Genomic DNA, 20,194 nt, shown 5'->3' with positions numbered 1-20,194 from the left:
GCTGATGGGGTGAGAGAAGGCTTATATGGCCCTCCAATGACAATCTGAGTGAAATTTAGATGGACAGGAGAAGAGGACATGTCATAAGTAGGCCTATCTTATTTTTTGTTTGCATTATTATCACGGTATGTCTGATATGAGACCTAACCATGCATTAAAGATGAGGTGAAAGGTGTAATTATTAATTGAACAGCTCAGGTCTAAGTTTGTCTCCTGTCTGAAAGAGTAATTCAAAGTAATGAGTCTGTGGTATAGGGGATCTAGGTTCTTGCCTTTTAGAAGACATCAATCTTTAGCACTGCTTATAACCAAAACAGCATGTACATATTTAAATACAGTAAAGCTCGGTCCATTAGACACTAGACACTATCATTTCAGTGTATATCATTGGAGCTGTTTTCATGATTTTTTATTTATTTATTTTATATTTTATCCAACATATTTTATAGGGTGTTGCAGACAACTGTAGAGATGTATTCCATTTATATAAGGGCTTTCTCCTCAGTTTATTATGAATTTCCAGTACAAGCAATATGAAGAATAGGAAGGAAATTATTAAAAACTGTCAATGGGATGTTATTTCTTTGATTGTAGCATAGCACCGCTCTGTGGTAATAATATGCTATTACAGGCCTCTGATTTTTTAGGTAGTTTAGCGTAGAAAGTTAATCGTTTTTTCGTTTAGTTTAGGATTTTTCAATTAGATTTCATACAAATCTGTATTGCTTGAAGCAGGTCTGGTTTTGCATGGCCATTGTTACTTCAATGGAGAATATCTTGAGACGTGTTCATAAACTGAACAAAAATAACCATCATTATTCCATGTTTTGGCTTCTGCTTTGCCACATAATTTAATTTAAACATATAATGTGAAGACGCAAAGGTTTCATAATTACTTCACTTACTGAAGTAAACGCTTCTTGGGAGGCTAACGTTAACCGTATTTTATTTCACAAAATGGGGAAAGCTGTACGTTATGTTCATACTCACAAGACAAGTATCTCTTCGTCCATTAAAACGACAAAATAAAAAAAAGATCTGCGCCCTGTTTATGTAAAATATCAAATACGGTACAGCCTTTTTGTCTCTTACGCGCTTCCGTTCAGCTGTGCTCAAAGGACGTTTTGAGGGGTTGCCACCGGTGACGCGTCCCCACGCAACGAAAACCCGCCCTGCTCCTTGATTCTCCCATGTGATTGGTTCGTTTAATCCAGGCCTTCGGAGACTCGCAAAATAATTGGTCGAAATATTTCTCAATCCCCCTAAAAATCTATTTACAGTAGGTTGTGAGCGGATCAAGTGTATCCGTTCAGATTAAAACTGGGTGTCACTGTAACTAAAAGCTTTATCGAGCTGGAGTTTTTAAAATAAACCGGCGGTTTTGCCCAGATTTTATTGGTTGTTCGTCGCCGAAAGGTTTTCATCCGTCTTTTTTCATCTGCTGAAGCTGAAGACTGAAAAAGATGTCTTCGGAGGAAGACAGAGCGAAGGAGATTCTGATGGGTTTTAAACTGTATCCTTAAGTAGTGATGGGATAGATTAGCTTGCTAGCTACAAAACTACAACTCGCACAACTTTACATCACCCCAAACGATCAAATTTCGAGTTTATGTTTATTTAAGTAACAGTTACAGGATTTGCCATTTTGAAGCCTGGTGGCTAATATTAGTGATGCTGGTCGAGAGGTTGGTTAGTAGGGCTGCTGTAACGTTAGTTAGTAAATTGTGATTTACAATACGTTACTATTTTTCATTTTCATCCAGGCGAATTCTGGTGTTATCATAAAAGCGATGCATTTGTGTACATTGTGTCAGACTATAGCTAGTAACGTTAGCGGAAAATAGGCGGAATTCGGATGTTTTAATGCTTTTTCACTGATTAAACATCTATTAACAGCCAATAAGTTGCCTCATGATCTTAATATAATATACAAGCCAAATTAATTGATTTGCTTTGTTAATAGATGCATCTATATAATTCTGCAGCGCTAATTTTGGTTACTTGCCTAAAATGTTACTTCTCCGTATATTTGGACATGTCAGTATCACAGAAAGTTGTCTTCATGTTAGGCTCAGGAAACTACGAGACTGTGACAGGCACCTGATTCTTGGGATCAGGTGCATTATCCAGGTGAAATCTCCTCACAGTTTGTGCCTGCCATTACAATTACATAACACTGGCCAGTGTTTCTATAATAGGCTCTGTAAATCTGACAACAATAATCACACACCAGAACATTTTTTCTCATGGGGTGATAGTGGTTATCTTGAGTGTATGGTATGTTCTGTCAGTTGGGATATTAGTGTGTGTTGTTTTAAAGTTTCTTTAGGACGTCATAAGTCTACCCTGTGTGGCTTCTCTAGTGTGTGTCAAACTGGCTGGTCATTCTTAAAGCCTTGCTTTGAAAGTACAGGGATTTACCTTATGCTTCTCACATAACTGTGTGCTGCATGGGACAGCGTTGGTAGAATTATGATGGATTAAAACTTGGAAGCCTGTATATTAGTTTGTTAAAGATATTGTGCCATAAGGGTCAGAAGGGAAAGGATGCTTGACTTTATGAATGTGTTTATGGAGGTTACGGATAAGCATGCAAACTGAGAGAAACCTGGTAAACTGAGGCATGGACTGGTACCACCAAAAACCACCAAATATTTGCAATGTTAGTATAGCACAGCATTATAGGAGGGTGATTTTAGCACAGTTTAGTTACAAAAGATTAAAGATGAGCTATCTCATCTGTCTCGTGTAGATTTTACCCTTGTGTGCCCCAGCGGTGACTACCGTGTACAATGTACAGTCCCCTTGAGTGGCTACAATATGCACTCAACTTCAAATATAAAAATATCAATGGTTGTGTATTGCATTGCAGTTTATATTGTATGAAAAGGTATAGCACAGTTCCATGTGTTCAATGTATTACATGAAAAAGCAGTAAAAGCACGTTTTAAACGGTTACAAGCAGTGCACCTAGAGTTTTGACAGCATGGATTTTGTATTTTTTCCATGTTGTTTTCCATGTTATCCAAGAGTGCTTTTATATCCCTGAACCAGGGACACAGTCTCATGTCCTGCTTTATTTTTTAAAAATCACAACAGCAAAAGTGAAACAGCTTTGATAGAAATCCACAACCATCACTTCACAAAGTAAACATGAGATTTTTCATATCCGTAATGTTTTGCACGCGTTTGTCCTGGCTCTTTTGCACCAATAACAACAACTTGTGAATGGCAACATTCTGCAACAATGGACGACTTATGAAACATGAATGTGGCTTCCATGAAAGCAGTGGCGCCGGGGGGACTAATTACCTCGACTGTGACAGTGTTTGTGAGTTAAAGGGTCTCTCCCCTGTGACTCTCTTGGTTTGTCACTGGTGTGCTCAGCAGGTGTGATCCCACAGACACCTGTCACTGCTAATCTCAGATGCAGTTGCCTGGTCGATCCGTTACAGAGCTTTGGACTTAAGTGAATATTTACTCCTTTTTAGCATCCTCAAGTTGTTTACATTTAGATGTCAGGGTAGAAAGTTTGTTGTGAATTATTGAAATGTGAGAAAGTCCTACTTTATGATCTTATTATTTGGTGTATGCATTGGGACCAGGAACTTTCATAAATCTGCTGTGTGCCGTCTACATAATTTATAAGAAGATTAGTATGACTAGGAAACAACTCAATCTTGAGAAAATGTATTTTTGTAGTGTGTGGTGTAGTGTGCACAGGCTGGTGCATCTGGTTATATGTCTCGGTTTACATTTTAGGATTGTAATTATTTTAAATTAAATAAAGTTTCATATAAAGTCTATCAACTAAACATATGACATGTAAACTGTGCAATTAAAATGTTACAAAATGTAATAATGGTAAAGGAGTATTACTCTATTTGAATTTGTTTCCATTTCCATATTTAGACATTTATGATAATCTCTTTTTATTCCATCATGAATAATTTAGGCATCTACAAGCGATAAAGAGCATTTATGTGATGCTAATAATGCTTTAAAGATATATTAGGATTAGTGATACATATACCACAGTTGCAATCCTGGCTGACATCTCAAGGGGTTGGTAACTAGGGCCTGTGCTGTACTCGTGTAATGACACATGCAGCCTAATGTGAGTGTGCTCTGTGTCTGAAATGCTCATACAGGTGGTCTGAAGTCAGATGTTATTGGCACAGAGTACAATGCATTGTCACAAGCCATTGTTAAGCTGACAGACCAGGCTTTTCTTAGACTTTAAGTGTGGTCTGTTTTAGTTAGCACTGACCAAAGAGGATCGTGAGCTTAAGGATGTGTTGGTTGGAGTATTGAATTGTGAGTTTTAAACACGTGCGCATGAATGTTTAAATTCTACATATCATTGATTTGGACAATTTGAATGCATTATGTGCATGCTTCGAATGTATTGTTTCCTGTCAGATATAGCTACAATGTTAGCCCTGATATTGGAGGGCATTTCTGTTGTCCCCTTGTCTTGTAGGTTGATGCCTTAACTTGTCTTCAGAAACTGGATGAATCTTAGAGATGCAGAGACAGGAAAGGTTCTCTGGCAGGGAACTGAAGATCTTTCCCTTCCTGGGGTGGAACATGAAGGTTTGTGGTTCTTAACATTACTCTGCATCATTACTCACCCACAAGTTGTTCCAAACCTGTATATATACTTTTTTTGTTTGGTTCAACACAAAGAAAGAGATTTGGAAGAGATTTCTAAGGCACCATTTACTACCATAGTAGAAAAAATATTGTATGTATATTTTGTTCTGTTGAACACAAAATTAGATATTTTGAAGAAAAAAAAACTGATTTGGGGCACCTTTGACTGCCTTTTTTTTCTTCTATGGTAGTCAATGGTGCCTGAGAAATCTAAGTTGCTAACACTTTTCTAAATATCTTTCTTTGTGTTGATCAGAACAAAGAAATGTATACAGGGTTTGGAACAATTTGAGGTTGAGTAATCCGTGACAAAATGTTCATGTTTGGGTGAACTATCCCTTTAAAGATTCAAACTAGGGCTGTCACGATATCAGATTTTCACTTCACGGTTGTGGCCAAACGTATTCACGATAAAAATATTATCACAATATCTGTTAGAGAAATGAATTATGCTTTCAGTCAAATTAATCTTTTTTCATTTTGTGTTTTGTCATTTATTTAGTCAATTAATCACCGTAAAAATACAAATGTAGGGAGGCAGAGAGAGAATTTGTAACTATTGTGACTATTAAGGCAAAAATTCAAATGGGTGCTCAATAATTTATGATATGATCTGTGTAAATGAACAGTATATCAATTATCATGGTTTTAATATCACAGTTACGGACAATACCGGTATATTGTGACACCCCTAATTCAATTGACGCTACCGTTAACTTTTTTTTTGTGGTGAGAACAGTGCAGTCAAGATTTCACGTTTTTATTCAAATTTGACACTGAAAGTGCCTTGTCTTATAACTAACAAATGTTTTGTTGTTAATCTTCAGCTCGGGTTCCTAAGAAGATTCTGAAATGTAAAGCAGTTTCCAGAGAACTGAATTTCTCTTCAGTAGAAAAACTGGAAAAATTCAGACTGGAGCAAAAGGTTTTCTTTAAAGGACAGTGCCTAGAAGGTTGTTCTTCTATTCTTTTTCATTTTAATATTATGATAAGAAATAGCTATTATGAAAATAAGAAGAAATCCTTTTGAAATACGAGCGAGGAGCTCCATAAGATTGACTCCATTGACATAGATATGTTAAGATGGAAATGGCTTATTATGACACCTTTATTTCCTTGATTAAATGTGGATGGCGTAAATATTAAATATTACCCTTCCCTAGGGTTTTAGACATGAAAACCTGAGTGAGTTGTCATAGTTTAGGCCGGTCCGTATCGTACTGGTAGTCTTCAAAACATCCAACATCCATGTGTTCTAATGGGTAGATTTTCAACTAATTTATGATGAATTCACCACTGATTTATGATGCAACAGTGCGTATCCTCATCATGGTTTCGTGGAATTAAACTGTGAAGCTACATGAAGCTGTTGTATTAACACAAAGAAATGCTCATATGTACAGTACCTTTGTCTTTTTCAGAGTGGTTCTTTGAGTTTGGCTTTGTAATTCCTAATTCTACGAATACATGGCAGTCTTTGATAGAAGCTGCACCAGAGTCACAGATGATGCCTGCAAATGTTTTAAGGTAAAATGTTAAGCAATTTCCTTTTACGTTTTATTAATGTTACCCAAGATGATAACAACTGCCATGATGCCATGTCTTTGCAAGTAAGCTAGTGAAATTATTTCAGCTCAGATCAATATTTAATGTCTTTGTATTTAATTATTTGTTAAGCCATGTAATAATCATAATTATCAAGAATTACAATTAGCAAGTCAGTATGGTAACATGTGCCCATTAAGGATGATATAATCCCTCTTTGTATTAGTATCGCTCAGTCACCCTATCAGGGTTTATTTATATGATAATGACCAGCTGACTGTATTTCTTGCATAGTATTTGCTTGCGATTTCATTCCATTTCCTCTCTTGCAGTGGTAATGTTGTTATAGAGACCAAGTTTTATGATGATGACCTTCATGTCAGCACATCCCGGGTACGACTCTTTTACGTCTGAGGAACGGAGTCCTTTTTTAACCCTCACTCTGGAGGATGCACCCAACAAGTTTTAAAAACTAGAGGAGACACTCTACACATGCTGGGTATTTCTGAGGCACAGCAACAACAGCAGTGGAAGGAATGTATTTTATTTAAACACAATTTCAAGACAAATGATCACATCGGTTATGGCAGATAAAGACTTGTACATAAGAGCTATGATGCTCATGACAACCTGGTTGTGTAAATTTCTGTTTGTATATTTTTCTACTATAATGTAATCCTGCAATGTACACTGCTTCATTATTGGCTGTTTTTGAAAGGTTTTCTTCGGGTTTGTGTGGGTATTCAAGGTCTTTTTTTAGCTATAACTGTAAGATAGGCTGTGTTTTAAATACATTATGTAATTATGGATTAAAATATTGAAATTGATGAAACTCTGGATTGTTTATTTTTTCATGCTTCAATAGAATGAAACTGATATGTTAGATTGTTGCCCGGTTTCACAGACCTAAAATTAATGTTTGCGCTGTCTTACAGTTTTTTATAATTGCTATGACAATTTTCTCAGTACTTTTAACAACTTTCCTAAACTCTTAACACAGTTATCACAACATCTGGCTGTGAAGGCTATACAATTAACACGTTTATTGTTGCTTTGACACAAAATCCATACATTTAACACAAATTCAAAATGCTTTAACACACAAGCTCAACCAAAACAAAGTATTTTTACTGGCAAATTTACAAATGCTTTCACGCTGTATGTCAGAACAGATAACATCACGTTCTAAACCTAACTTATAGGCTAAAGTCAAAGTGAACAGCTGTTCATATTGTGAATTACAACACAAATATAAAACCTGCATTTTATTCCAATGCTAATGATAAAAAGCAAATGGTCGTAGTCTATATTTATGCCTTCTGTCACATGTAAAGTGAGCGACAGAACATTACCGTGAGATGAACCTTTTGTAAGGGACCCCCTTCCTAAAATACATATCCATCTATCATTTTTTATGTGTAAAGAAACATTACAATTGTATAAGATAAATAGTGAATGTGATATTAGTATAAAGACAACATATTGTTTCCAAACTTACAAATATTATTAGAGGTATATAACCCTGAAGAGACATTTTCAGTATGTATTTGTACTGTAATAACTTAAACTTTGTGTGCGAAAAAAAAAAATTGTTAGGAGAATTGGAAAAATTGTCATAGCAATTGTAAAAAACTGTAACTGAAAATAACTTTCCCTGACATATCTCAAAATAAATCTGTGCCATTATTTTGTCTCAAGATGCACAAAGTAATATTTTTTTCTAAGATATTCAATAAAAGTGACTTAAATATCCTAATTTAACTAAGGCAGAGTCGCTTAAGCTAAGCCTTGTCTGTGAAACCAGGCCATAATGTTGAAAACTTAAAGCTGTACTATTTACAACAAATATGTTTACCAAATTCTGCTTTTAAGGGAATATGACACATAAAATAAGATCAGATCACAAATTCTTAGAAACAATTTAGCTCTTTACATTATTAGCTTGTTAGGTGTGTAGTTTTTTGGAGGATCTATTGACAGAAATGCAATAGGCCTATAATGTCTACTATGTCTTCAGATGTGTATAAAGACCTTACATAATGAAGCGTTATGTTTTTATTACCTTAGAATGAGCCATTTTCTATTTTCATGGAATTCGCCATGTTGTTTCTACAGTAGCCGTAAACGGACAAACTGCTAGAGCGTGTTTCGTAAACACGTTATCTACTTAGGCAAAGAAGTGAAAACGCGACTACATCTTAGTTCTGTGCAGCCACCGTAATGCTTCGAAAGGGAGGGTTGGAGTGAGCTGTTGGTTGCAATTTCTCAACCTCACCGCTAAATGCGGCTAAATTCTCCGCATTGCCCCTTTAAGTATTATGGATACAGTAGAACCATATAACCATTATGTATTTCCGTGCATTAAAAGTTCCAGTGCCAGGATTTTACAAGAGCAGTCTGTAAAGGTTAATATTTTAAAAACATATACCATGATGATGTAATACATTATACAACCAACGTGTATATATTGTATACATTTTCAGTTATATGTTTTATATAGAATAAAAATCATTTGACGTTAAACGTGGTGCGTGATTGGAATATTAAACATTTGACAAAATATTAACGTTTGTTAAAATTATTGACAGAATTATTACACCTGGATTTACTGAGTTTTTTAACGGGTGGTCTAAATGATTACAAACATATTAGTAAGTTTGTTTTAACATAAAAAAGAATCGTTTGTCTAAACTATGTCGTAGTGTGCACAACACCGTAAGAATACAATTACACAGCGCGACTAGCCATGAAGACTACATTACCCAGAATTCCTTCCCGTCTAAACGGAAGTTGTTCGTGACGACCTTGGGTTGCACAAGCATGGCGAATAAAGAGCCTAACGTGAGTATACTTTTTGCTTTTTTTTTTTTAAATCACAAAATTAAATGTTTTTGTAAATGCGTAATAGTTTAAATGGCATCTGTGAAAACATTGTCATTTTATTCTTGGTAGCTGCTGTAGCCTATTATATGTACATTTTGTGTTATACTGTCAGCCGGTTCGGACATACTGTAACACACGTTTTTAAGATTACATTTGCTGTTTGGATATTTAAAAAATCTGCACTAAAACCAGACAGTTACACCTCAAGGTACCAACTTAGAATATAAAACGTGATATATTTATTTCAATGCCTGTCTTGAACTCCTGATGCCGGGTAATCTGATAAACGATTAGGTCATTTGATATTACCTATAATAGTTTAGTGTATAACGTGAAATGATCAAAATGCATGCTTCTTAATGTAGCCTCGTTTGATAATACATTTTAGTTCTTTTATGCGGCCTTTTGTCCATTTTTAAACTTTTTTTCAATTCTACATATGGTCTTGTATATGAATAGCAAAACTTAATTTCGTAGAAATACTTAAGTGTTATTATTATGAACACTTTAGAATGTAACACAAGTCAGGAAAATTCTAGACATGATTACTTACAACGTTACCCAACAGTTGTCAAAAGGAGGCGCTGTCATCTCATTTAACCTTTTGAAAGAACTAGAGATTTATATTTACATCTAACGTTACATTTATATATTTGACGAATGCTTTTATCAAAAGTCACTTGCATTGGATTCAAGCTATGTTTCGGTATGTCAGAACCTATCGCTGCGTCCGAAATCGAATACTGTGACAGTACGTAATGAATTTAAATAAGTACTTTCCTATCGGCCGTTAAAATGAGTGGGTGTAGTATGAATACATTACGGACATACTGCGTCCGCCATGATTTATGGTCATGTGACCCGTATGCTCTTTGACCTATGACTTTTTAACAACAACCTATATGTGAGCGTTAATAAAAACATAATTTAGTCACGAGAAATTAATTTATTGGCACGTACATTAAAAACGGACGTCATCCTTAAAGTTTTCCGCTATATTTATTTGATTTACTTTTGAGATTTGACCGTTGCTCAGCTCCCGTGGCATCATGGGATAGAAAAGTGTCCATCCCATCCACACTCGCAAATCTCGGCGGAAGTAGTAGACCATCCGGGTATTTCTCGCCTACTGTTTTTTGCATACTGAGGTTTCATGACTCACACTCATTTTCACCTACTATATAGTATAGAAGTAGGCGATTTCGGACGCAGCATATGACTTTTGTGCTACTAACACAATGATCTACCTATTGAGCTACAGAAACAAAGAAGCCACTTACGTTTTTAAAGTGATAGTTCACCCAAACATGAAAATGCTGTCATCTTTACTCGCCCTCTTGTCATTTCAAACCTGTATGACTTTCTTTCTTCCGAACACCAAAGAATATATTTTGAAAAATGTTATTAACTGGCAGCACCCATTTACTTGCATTGCTTTTGTGTCCATACAATAGAAGTGAATGGGTGCCAACGCTGTTCGGTTACCAACTTTCTTCAAAATATCTTCTGTTGTGTTCTGCGGGAAAAAAAGTAATACGGGTTTGAAATGACAAAAGATATTCTGTATCCCTGCAGAAGTTGCTGCAGCATCTGAGAGATCTGGCCGGACGCATGTCCTCTGGCTCAAAGGGTGCTGGACTTGGGCTGAAATTTTTAATTGGAGCAGGTGCACTCGCTTATGGCGTCAAAGAGGCCACATACACGGGTACAATTGGTCGCAAAAATATCTCCTCACCCTAACAGTAACATTGTCTAGTCAATAACTGTGCCGAAAAGTGATGGAACCCTCTTTTCAAAATATATATCTGTGTATAATTTTCAACATGTCCATTGTCATTTAGGCTTGTCTTTTGTAAAATTAAGATTGAAGGGAATTGGTGATGTCAGCATGCAGACTAATGGTTGTGTGTTTTAGTGGAAGGTGGTCAGCGGGCGATCATCTTTAACAGAATTGGAGGGATGCAGATGGATACGGTCCTCTCTGAAGGTCTCCATTTTAGGTTAGGTTTTTTGTGACTCACTGAAAAACATTTTTTAAACCAGTCTCACAATAACTAAACAGAGAAAGAATTATTAACAGTGAACTATATTTGTCTTACAGGATACCATGGTTTCAGTATCCAATCATATATGATATCAGAGCCAGACCAAGAAAAATATCATCTTTAACAGGAAGTAAAGGTAGAGTATTTAGGTGATAAATTGCCTTTTAATTTGAATATGTCATTATTTACTGTGTTGTTTATAGTGTATTTAAATATAACCAACCAAACCGTGACTAAAGATTTTTTCTGATCAGACCTGCAGATGGTGAACATCGCGTTGCGTGTGCTGTCGCGACCTGTGGCCTCTAACCTTCCCATTTTGTACCAGCATCTGGGTAAGGACTACGATGAGCGTGTGCTCCCGTCCATTGTAAATGAGGTTCTAAAGAGTGTGGTAGCCAAGTTCAATGCTTCCCAACTCATCACACAACGAGCCCAGGTTAGTTTTCTCCACCCCAGGCGTGACTTGTGAATTACACATTTTCAAGGTTGGTGCTAATTTGTGTTCAATCTGTCTGCTGTGATTGAATGTAGGTGTCTCTGCTGATCAGACGGGAGCTGTTTGAACGCGCTAAGGATTTTAACATTATTCTCGATGATGTGGCCATCACAGAGTTGAGCTTCAGCAAAGAGTACACAGCAGCTGTGGAGGCCAAACAAGTTGGTAGGTAAAATGAATTTCTAATGTGCTGTGGAACGATATATGCACAGGGTTGCTGTAATGAAACTTGCGCGGTCTTCCAGCCCAGCAGGAGGCGCAAAGAGCCCAGTTCTATGTCGAGAAAGCAAAACAAGAACAGAGACATAAGATCATCCAAGCTGAGGGAGAGGCTGAGGCTGCCAAAATGGTATGATGAGCTTCTCCTAAATATGTTTATTGGCCAAAGCATCATGTAGATTTTACAGTTTATGTGCCCACAATTACACGCATATTAAACACACATGAGCCTGTATCTCTCAGTTTAGGTGAACGATACATATTGATGTGTGATCTGATCTAATTCGCAGTTAGGAGAAGCCATCACAAAGAACCCTGGATATCTTAAACTGAGAAGAATCAGAGCAGCGCAGAATATTGCCAAAACGGTATGACGTTGTTATTCACACGTTTTTCCAATGAATTCTTTGCTTTTTTAGGGCAATTTATTCATGGTTTGAAACGAGCGGGTGTTCTTGTTGTAAACAGCATCCGTCTGAAAAAAAGATGTGTACCTTGCCCATGTACATATTTGATGTGTACTAGGAGTCCGGCCAAGCTTGGACTGGTCTTGCATGGCTTGTTTTGGCTTGAAATGTGTCCTTTTGGAAAAACATAAATGTTTTTGATGTCCTTTCTGGAAGCCCTGACCAGATGAAGGTTGTTTTCCAGGTGGCAGCTTCACAGAACAAGGTATACCTGAGTGCAGATAGTTTGGTTCTGAATCTACAGGATGATTCTTTTAACAAGTAAGAGCTCAGATTTTGTTTGACTGTTGTTTAATTTATATCATTTGGTCTTCCTGTATGAAATGCAAGAAATGGATTTATAAGTCATTTTTGTATTTCCGTTTCTTTCTTATAACACATTTATTTTGCTTTTATTTTGAATAACATTAAAACAGTGGAGACGATGCTGATAATGGCACAAAATCCTCTTTTTGCATTGCAGATTGTCACTCGGAAAGCAGTAACCCTTCAGAATGCAATTTCATTCCAAGTGATATATTACCAGATGGCATTTCCTGATTGGGTTACGAAAGGCCATGTCATCCAGAGAAGACTTATTAAACATCTAATGGTTTAGTCCTGGTTCTTTGGTCAAATTTTAATCAAGGGTCAAAACTCTGCAGTTTTGTTAATTTTCTGCATAATTGATGAAGGAAACCATGTACTGAATGCTTTGCATTTCGTTGTTGATTGTTATTATTGCTGTAACAGGAGACATGTGATGTGTCTATAAGTGAAACATCAGATATGCTCAAATTTGACTCTTAAATTTTATCCACCCATTCTTTTAGGAGTAATCTTTCAGGATGTCTTTCCTGAAATGTAATGGCATGTCCAATTGTGTGCGTGACACAAAATTGCAGTGTAATAAAACCAACTTTACTATGTGAAATCATTGAATTTCATTGAAATCATTGAATTTTACTAAGTTTATTAAAGATATAGCTAATATGTGTTAGATTAACAATTAAAACAATTGAATTGGAATATATTAAACTCTTTAAATTCCTTTTATACCACATGTTGGTCTGTATGATTTTAGCCTGACATACTCTTAAAAGCATTACCCGCCACCTGGTTCTGTTTACGCTAGTCTCATAATCCAGATTAGTCTAACTCTTTACCCTTTGAACTCTTGCTTCCCTCCCCCAAAACTCGGTGAGGTGCACAGGCATGTTTAGCCCTCCTACTTCTATTTGCTTTTCTTGAAAAGGCTCAATGAGCAGATCAGATGCACAGTTGAACCTGTTGCCAGACTGCCTACCCAAACACTTGTTTGTTGTTTTAACTATAAGGAATGCAAGGACGTTGCACTTGCAAATCTAGCACTTCTATAGTGATGACTGATTACGGTCATTTATTTTTTTAAACAAAGCATGACCGTCATCATTATAAGATTTTGGCAAGCAAACATAAGATGGAAAAGTCTCAGACTGTGTGCTGTGCATATTTCAGTGGATCATCACAGGATGAATTAAAGCTCTTATGACTCTGCTGTCTCAGTATATAGATAAACCCTTTGTGTACATGTGGGATGGGTCCGTTCTCTAATGTTTAAAGTTACCACAAAATCATAAATAGCCATTCCTGTTTTTATGGAATATTGCAGTGCTTATTATAAGTGATTTATTTTTGCAGGTCTTTTATTAATTTGTCTGCCCGAACAAGAAACTTCCTTTCTCCAACGACATCTCTTCTTTGAATTACATATGTATCGGCCTCAGGGCGGGACTATATTAACTGTCCAATAGCCAGGCTTCCAATTTACAACAATCCAATCTATGGAAATATGAAATAAGTCATAATCTATGACATAAATCACACCAGTTATAATTTTTTAAACCTTTATTGTGTCTTTTAAATAGCGGTTGCTAACAAATTGCTAAAAGCTACTACTTCCTTCGGACGTTAGACATCATTGCGCATATAAATCTCACAAATAATGCAACATAGGCACAGATGTCTAAAATCATTGTTGGGGATTTATTCTAATTACTTGCCAGGGAACATGTTTTTAATCAAATTTTAGAAAGTTGTCGGAGGTCGAGGATTGGTGGAGGTGACGTTGATTTCAAGCGACCATAGTGTAGTCTGTTTAGCCTCGTGTTAACTTTTTACTTCTGCCGATTGTATTTAGGCTTAATTTGTTAAGATTATCTTGATAGACAAAACGTGTAAACAACATGAACATTTGTTCATCACAGATCAAATTTTTTGCGATCTTCCTAAAGTCTGTGGGAAAAATGCATAGGCTTTCGGTCGAGGGAACCAGCACGGCACTTACTTCTGAGTTAGCCTACAAAAATACGTCATCTCTGAGCCACTCCATTCCAGAAGGACGAAATCAAGTCACGCCCTACATTTTTCTCCAGAAACTCTCATTTACTTCAGTGTAATGAAGACTTTAAAGCTAGTAGAAAAGTTGATAACAGAATTATCGCGTACGCGCGTGCCGTTTTCCTACAATTGTTGGGGAATGATTTCCTCTTTTACTGTATTTTTTACTGTATTTTTTTAATCGGAAGGTATGTTTACAAAATGCACTATTATTTGGTCCTTGCAAAATAGGTGGCATTCGTGGCTCAATACTGCCTTACAAAGCTATTTAATCGAGCTGTGTAGAGCATGTGCCTCATAAAACTACAAATGAGCATGGGCTTATGTCAAGACTGCACAAAAGTGGTGGCATACAGCTGGGTGGCGGCACACACGTGTTGCCTCAGATTTAAAGCATTCATTCATCCTCAATGGCCCCCTGTACAATGTCTCTAAATAATGAAAAGCTCTGTTTAAAGGGGTTTCTGCTTATTCATAAAAGTGGGCTGAATGTCGGCGTGTTCATACGAAAGAAAAATACATAACCCTCGAAGCTCTATTCATACAGTAGATGGCCTTACAAGCATCCTGTGTATTGGGGCCTTTCATTCATTGTGTTTTTTTTTTTTAATTGAATGCGTTTTTAAAAGTTGAACTTTTTAAACTCAACTTAGCATCTTGAACATGCATGACGCTAAAAATACAAGGTTTGTTTACATAAAAAATAATTCATAGGCAGCACAGCATTCTGTGTGAAGAAGTTTTTTGGTGGGAATAAGTGGTGTCTGGAAAGTCTGAGTTTGAAAATGCAGTTTTTTTTTAGAATGGCAACATTTTATTTGTTTATTCTTTCAGAGAAACGACACACACTCTTGAGCAAGAATAGTGAAACACCTGCCCAGATAAACTAAGGGCCGTTTCTCCAAGAATTCAAAGAAAGCAAAGAACGGACTTGAGTTCTAGTGGAGACTGGTCTTGCGAGGCAGCCTCTGAAGAACAACTTGGATGGACGTGCCGCAGTGGCTTCTGGGACTTCAAGCGGGTTCCGTACGCACGCAAGGCTGCATTCGATGCATCCTTGCCCAGCGTTCCATTTCGAAGGGCTCATCCCTATGCCCAAAGCTCTTCAAAGGGATTACCCTCTGGAGTGAGAGCTTCAAAGGGTTGAAGGGTGTAGGGGACCAAACAACTGTTCCTTGAAGTGCCCTTCTGCGTCATCATTCCGTGCCCATAATGAAGCGCCGTCGCCACGCAAAGAATCTGCGCAAATAATCATGGCGAGAAATGTCCATCAGTTGTACCCTTCGAAATCCTTCATTCCGAAAGGCCCTTTGAAGTGGCCAGTTATAAGCACTTCGGTTTGGAACCACCCTTCAATATGGTGGCCATGATTGTTTTCACTCCGAAGGGCCCTTCAGAGGGCGATATATCCCATTTGGAATGCACCGTTGATATCAAGAGACAAGAACACATCTGGGTACTTTCATGCATTCTCTGTTCTTGTGTTCTTGAGTATTGGAACCGGACTTTGACGGTTATTGATGACGTAGAGCGAGAACACGAGGACACAAGACAGATGAAGAACGCATATTGAGAAACGGCCTGAATGTTAATTCGGGGAATGTGCTGGCTGCGGCTGTGCATTTTTAACACTACGTGTTGGTACCCTCCCTTCCATATACCCACGCTGCAAAAAAAGAAGACAAGCCCATTGCTCAGTTGGTGTGTCTCCATGGTAACGCTGACCTCATGCTGTGACAGGCAATCTGGACAGGTTGCTATAGCGATTTGCTGACATCAAACCTGAGCTCCAGTTGCCATGGCACCACACCTACTGGCTCAGCAGCTATTTCTGTGTGATGTCTAGAGCCAACAGGCAGCGGAGTTACAATGTCCCATTTTCATATGCTCTGCGTAAATTTCTCTGTTCTAGTGCTGTGTTTGTAAAAGCTGATTTTTATTCACAAATAACATTTTTTAATTCAACTGCTGTCTAATGATGCAATCTTTGAATTGTCAAAACCTATAAGCTCGTGAACTTAAAATGTATTCATTTGTTACAGAGAGACAAAAATCTCTTTAAAAATCCGGTAACACTTTACATTAAGGTACCTTTTATGAAGCATTTATAAATGTGTTCATTAATGATTAATAAGTCATTTACAAATGCATTATAAAGCAGTTATAACTGCATGAATAAAAAGGAATATTCTAAAGAAATACCTGCCAAATAGTGAACAGGTATAAGAAAAACAGCATGACACCCTACAGTGTCCAGTCTGACAGCCTATATTGCAAACAACATGAAGATAATAATGAATCTGCGTTTGAGTCAAATAAATAATGAATAAATACATTTATTAAGCATTTATAACATTATTATAATGAGTTAAAAATGGCTCACTATTTGGCAAGTATTTCGTTAGAATCCCTCTTTTTATTCATGCAGTTATAACTGCTTCATAATGCATTTGTAAATGACTTATTGATCATTAATGAACACATTAATAAATGCTTTATAAAGGGTACCTTCATGTAAAGTGTTACCAAAAATCCTTCTGATAAGTGATTGTGTTAAACGAGGTTAACGTCATTGAATTAAGCACATCTTTCAAGGACAAATGACAAATTATGAACTATACATATTTAATCTAAAGATGGCGCTCTTCGTCAACTAATCCCCCTCTAGTGCTGTTTATCTGAATGAAGACAAATCAATTTTCATTCTAAACAAAATACTTTAAATGTGTCTATGATTGTGCTTTTGCACTAATAATTGCAGTTGCATCATATCGCAAATTGAATTACGTGAAGCTTGTACATTTGTAGACAAGAATTGAAATTTGATGGCACACTCGCCTGACTGAAGTGTGTGTGCTTCCATTTTTAGAACAGATCTTAGGTGCCGCCCATGTTTGTTTGGTATCTTGTGGCTCATTAAAGGTGTGTGAAGGTCCCTCATGACAGAGAGGTTGGGTACTGCAAAGGCCCATCACCCATCTTCATTACGGGTGATAAATGTGAACAAGGGCCCCTTCCTCCCCTTCTATCTCTTCTCTCTTTCAAGCTCTCCCCCCTTCACTATCACTTTGTTCCTCCCGCCTTCGATTATTGTGTGCGCTCGCCAGCAAGCCCCATTCTCTGATACACTTGCAATGTATTTGTATTTATAGAGTTACACACGAATCCACTGACCTTTCATGGCCCCCGGTCATTTTAAGCCTCATTCGGAAATGCCACACAACAATAAATTTAACCTGGCAAATGAATTAACCATTTTCTCCTTCTCTGTAGCCATTAAACAGCTAAGTGACTTTGGGGGATTGTGTCCTAGTTTGACATACGTCATGTGGAAGACAGGACTTGCATACTTCATCTGAAATTGAGCACTTCTGTTTAATGATGAAGCTGATAATGAACACAAATCGGTCAAGAGCTGGAAGGAAAGCGTGAAACAAGGCTTTCACAGTTTGCTATGTGAGAAGTTGTTTGCTTACACCATGTATATTACTAACAGTCCGCTCTCTAACTAATGTTGTGGGAGAAATTAGTAAACCATATCAAGACAACATTTTCCGTTTGTATTATTATTTTTTTGGTCAGTTCTGTTTTGAAGTAAGTGGTTCATTCTAGCAAGTGAGAAATGAATGCAGGCAGCTAAATATTACACATGTAACACAACAATTGTAAAGCAATAATGTTTTACAAAAACAAATTTGTGCATTTATTAAATGTGTTTCTCATTTAATGTGGCTCCAAATGTAATACCCCTAATACACAAAAGTCCTCCACCTGCCTCAAGAGTTGACATCGCCATTTTAAGTTTCACTTATGTGCAGTAATTCTTTAGCTTGGAGAGTTTCCTGTTTTCATTTGGTCTGTCTTCCTGTGGTGAGAGTGACGAAGTGTGCCTCAGGTGAACCGCACCATAGCCGGTATATTTTCACCCAGTCGCTTCATTTCCAACCCTTTCACTCTGACGGCCTCCTTTATTGTCCCCAAGGGAGGATTTCTAAGTTACTTGGACCACCACTTTAAATGAACAACTTAATCTTTATTTCAGTCCTTGCTTAAAATGATTTCTCTGATACTGTCGTTCATAAACTGTTTCAGGTGGCAGGCCACTTTATCATTAAAACAAAAATTCTAGGCCAACAATATTCTTAAAACTATTATTTTGTCCTAAGTAGTTTACATTTTTCTTTTACTGTATGCTACATATAGCATGTCTTGAAATGGTGTTTTGTTCTTAAAGGAACAGTTCACACAAAAATGAAAATGAATTCATCATTTACTCATCCTCATCTCGTTCCAAACCTGTATGACTTTCTTTCCTCTGCAAAACACAAAAAAAGATATTTTGAAGATTGTTGGTACCAAACAACAATGTATGGATACAAAACCACTGAGACATTTCTCAAAGTATCTTCTTTTGTGTGATAAAAGTGTGATATGCAAGTTTTGATTGACATACTGTATGGGGTGAATAAATGATGCCACGGTTTTTATTTTTGGATGAAATATCCCTTTCATAAAAAATGGACTGCTACTTTTAACCCCACACAGACCACCAGTTCACATCCCACTGATCTATAGAACCTGTTTTGTTTTTAAATGTTACATAATTCCTTGTCATTTCATTACTGTTGCGTACGGTATGGTGCACAAAGGCTTTGAATCACCATTTTTAGACATAATGACACTCAAATTATACAAATAATCCACTCTGAGCATTCTTTATATAGATTACATGTACATGTGACTTGGGTGCAGTGTTTTTCATTGTTCAATATAAATATTTACAAATGAAAGGAAATTAATTGAAGGTGGCTGTCAGGACACGTATGTTGTGCTGTGTGCCGGTCTGTGTGTAAATTTCAGAGGGAAGAAATTTCATTCTTACACTCAGTCTTATCCACTGGCATTTCTCCTTCACACTTTTGTTCCTTATTGTAAATTTGATCACACTAATGGAGGAAAAATGCCTCTATATGACTGAAAACAAGAACAATGCTACTGTGCTGTCTATGTAATGTTCCATTATACAGACCATTCATTGCTTTCAGTCTTTTTAAAGAAGTTGATTAGCTTCATTAGTTTTCCTATTAAATAAATAGCAAATATAGCTTTAAATATGACACAATTTTGTGTTCACTCTGTTCTAATAAGATGTGGTTTTGGTTTTGATATTCCTCTGTATTTGTGGGAAGTTTTGTGGATGTTTATAAATCTCACATTGCTCTAGAAGTCTGAGACCTAAATCTCATCTGACAGCTTTATCAGTCCAGAACAAAGAACACTGGGTGTTTATTATAATGGCCTTGTAAGGGTTTTAGTTTAGGTGTTCTAATATCTCTCAGTCAATGAGAAAAAAGTGCAAGGTCTTCTGCCAGTCCCCTCATATACAACAGCAGCAGATGTGTCTCAAAATATTTATCCTTCTCTGTATTGTATGTTCCGTGGATCTGCTGACTTACTGTATCTTTTAAATGTATAGTTTACCCAAAAATGAAAATTCTTTCTTCTGGAGAACATTTAAAAAA

At 36.8% G+C, this 20,194-nt stretch overlaps 2 protein-coding genes across 2 annotated transcripts; both read left to right on the top strand.

Annotated features, from left to right (window-relative positions):
- The first annotated feature begins 1,261 nt into the window (after positions 1–1,261).
- pde6d (phosphodiesterase 6D, cGMP-specific, rod, delta) lies at positions 1,262–7,027 on the top strand. Its single transcript, XM_057337138.1, has 5 exons — positions 1,262–1,513; positions 4,508–4,596; positions 5,484–5,609; positions 6,078–6,183; positions 6,534–7,027. The coding sequence occupies exons 1-5, from the start codon at positions 1,464–1,466 to the stop codon at positions 6,613–6,615; spliced, it is 453 nt and encodes a 150-aa protein (XP_057193121.1). The 5' UTR covers positions 1,262–1,463; the 3' UTR covers positions 6,616–7,027.
- A 1,957-nt stretch (positions 7,028–8,984) lies between these two features.
- phb2b (prohibitin 2b) lies at positions 8,985–13,248 on the top strand. The gene is made up of 10 exons (XM_057338080.1): positions 8,985–9,042; positions 10,660–10,789; positions 11,000–11,084; positions 11,186–11,265; positions 11,384–11,568; positions 11,664–11,793; positions 11,874–11,977; positions 12,138–12,215; positions 12,499–12,575; positions 12,778–13,248. Exons 1-10 carry the CDS (start codon positions 9,022–9,024, stop codon positions 12,797–12,799), a joined length of 912 nt encoding a protein of 303 aa, XP_057194063.1. The 5' UTR covers positions 8,985–9,021; the 3' UTR covers positions 12,800–13,248.
- Positions 13,249–20,194: the final 6,946 nt, after the last annotated feature.

This window comes from Triplophysa rosa, linkage group LG7 (assembly GCF_024868665.1).
Source record: "Triplophysa rosa linkage group LG7, Trosa_1v2, whole genome shotgun sequence".
Classification (NCBI taxonomy): domain Eukaryota; kingdom Metazoa; phylum Chordata; class Actinopteri; order Cypriniformes; family Nemacheilidae; genus Triplophysa; species Triplophysa rosa.
This window is presented reverse-complemented; position numbering and strand designations above follow the sequence as displayed.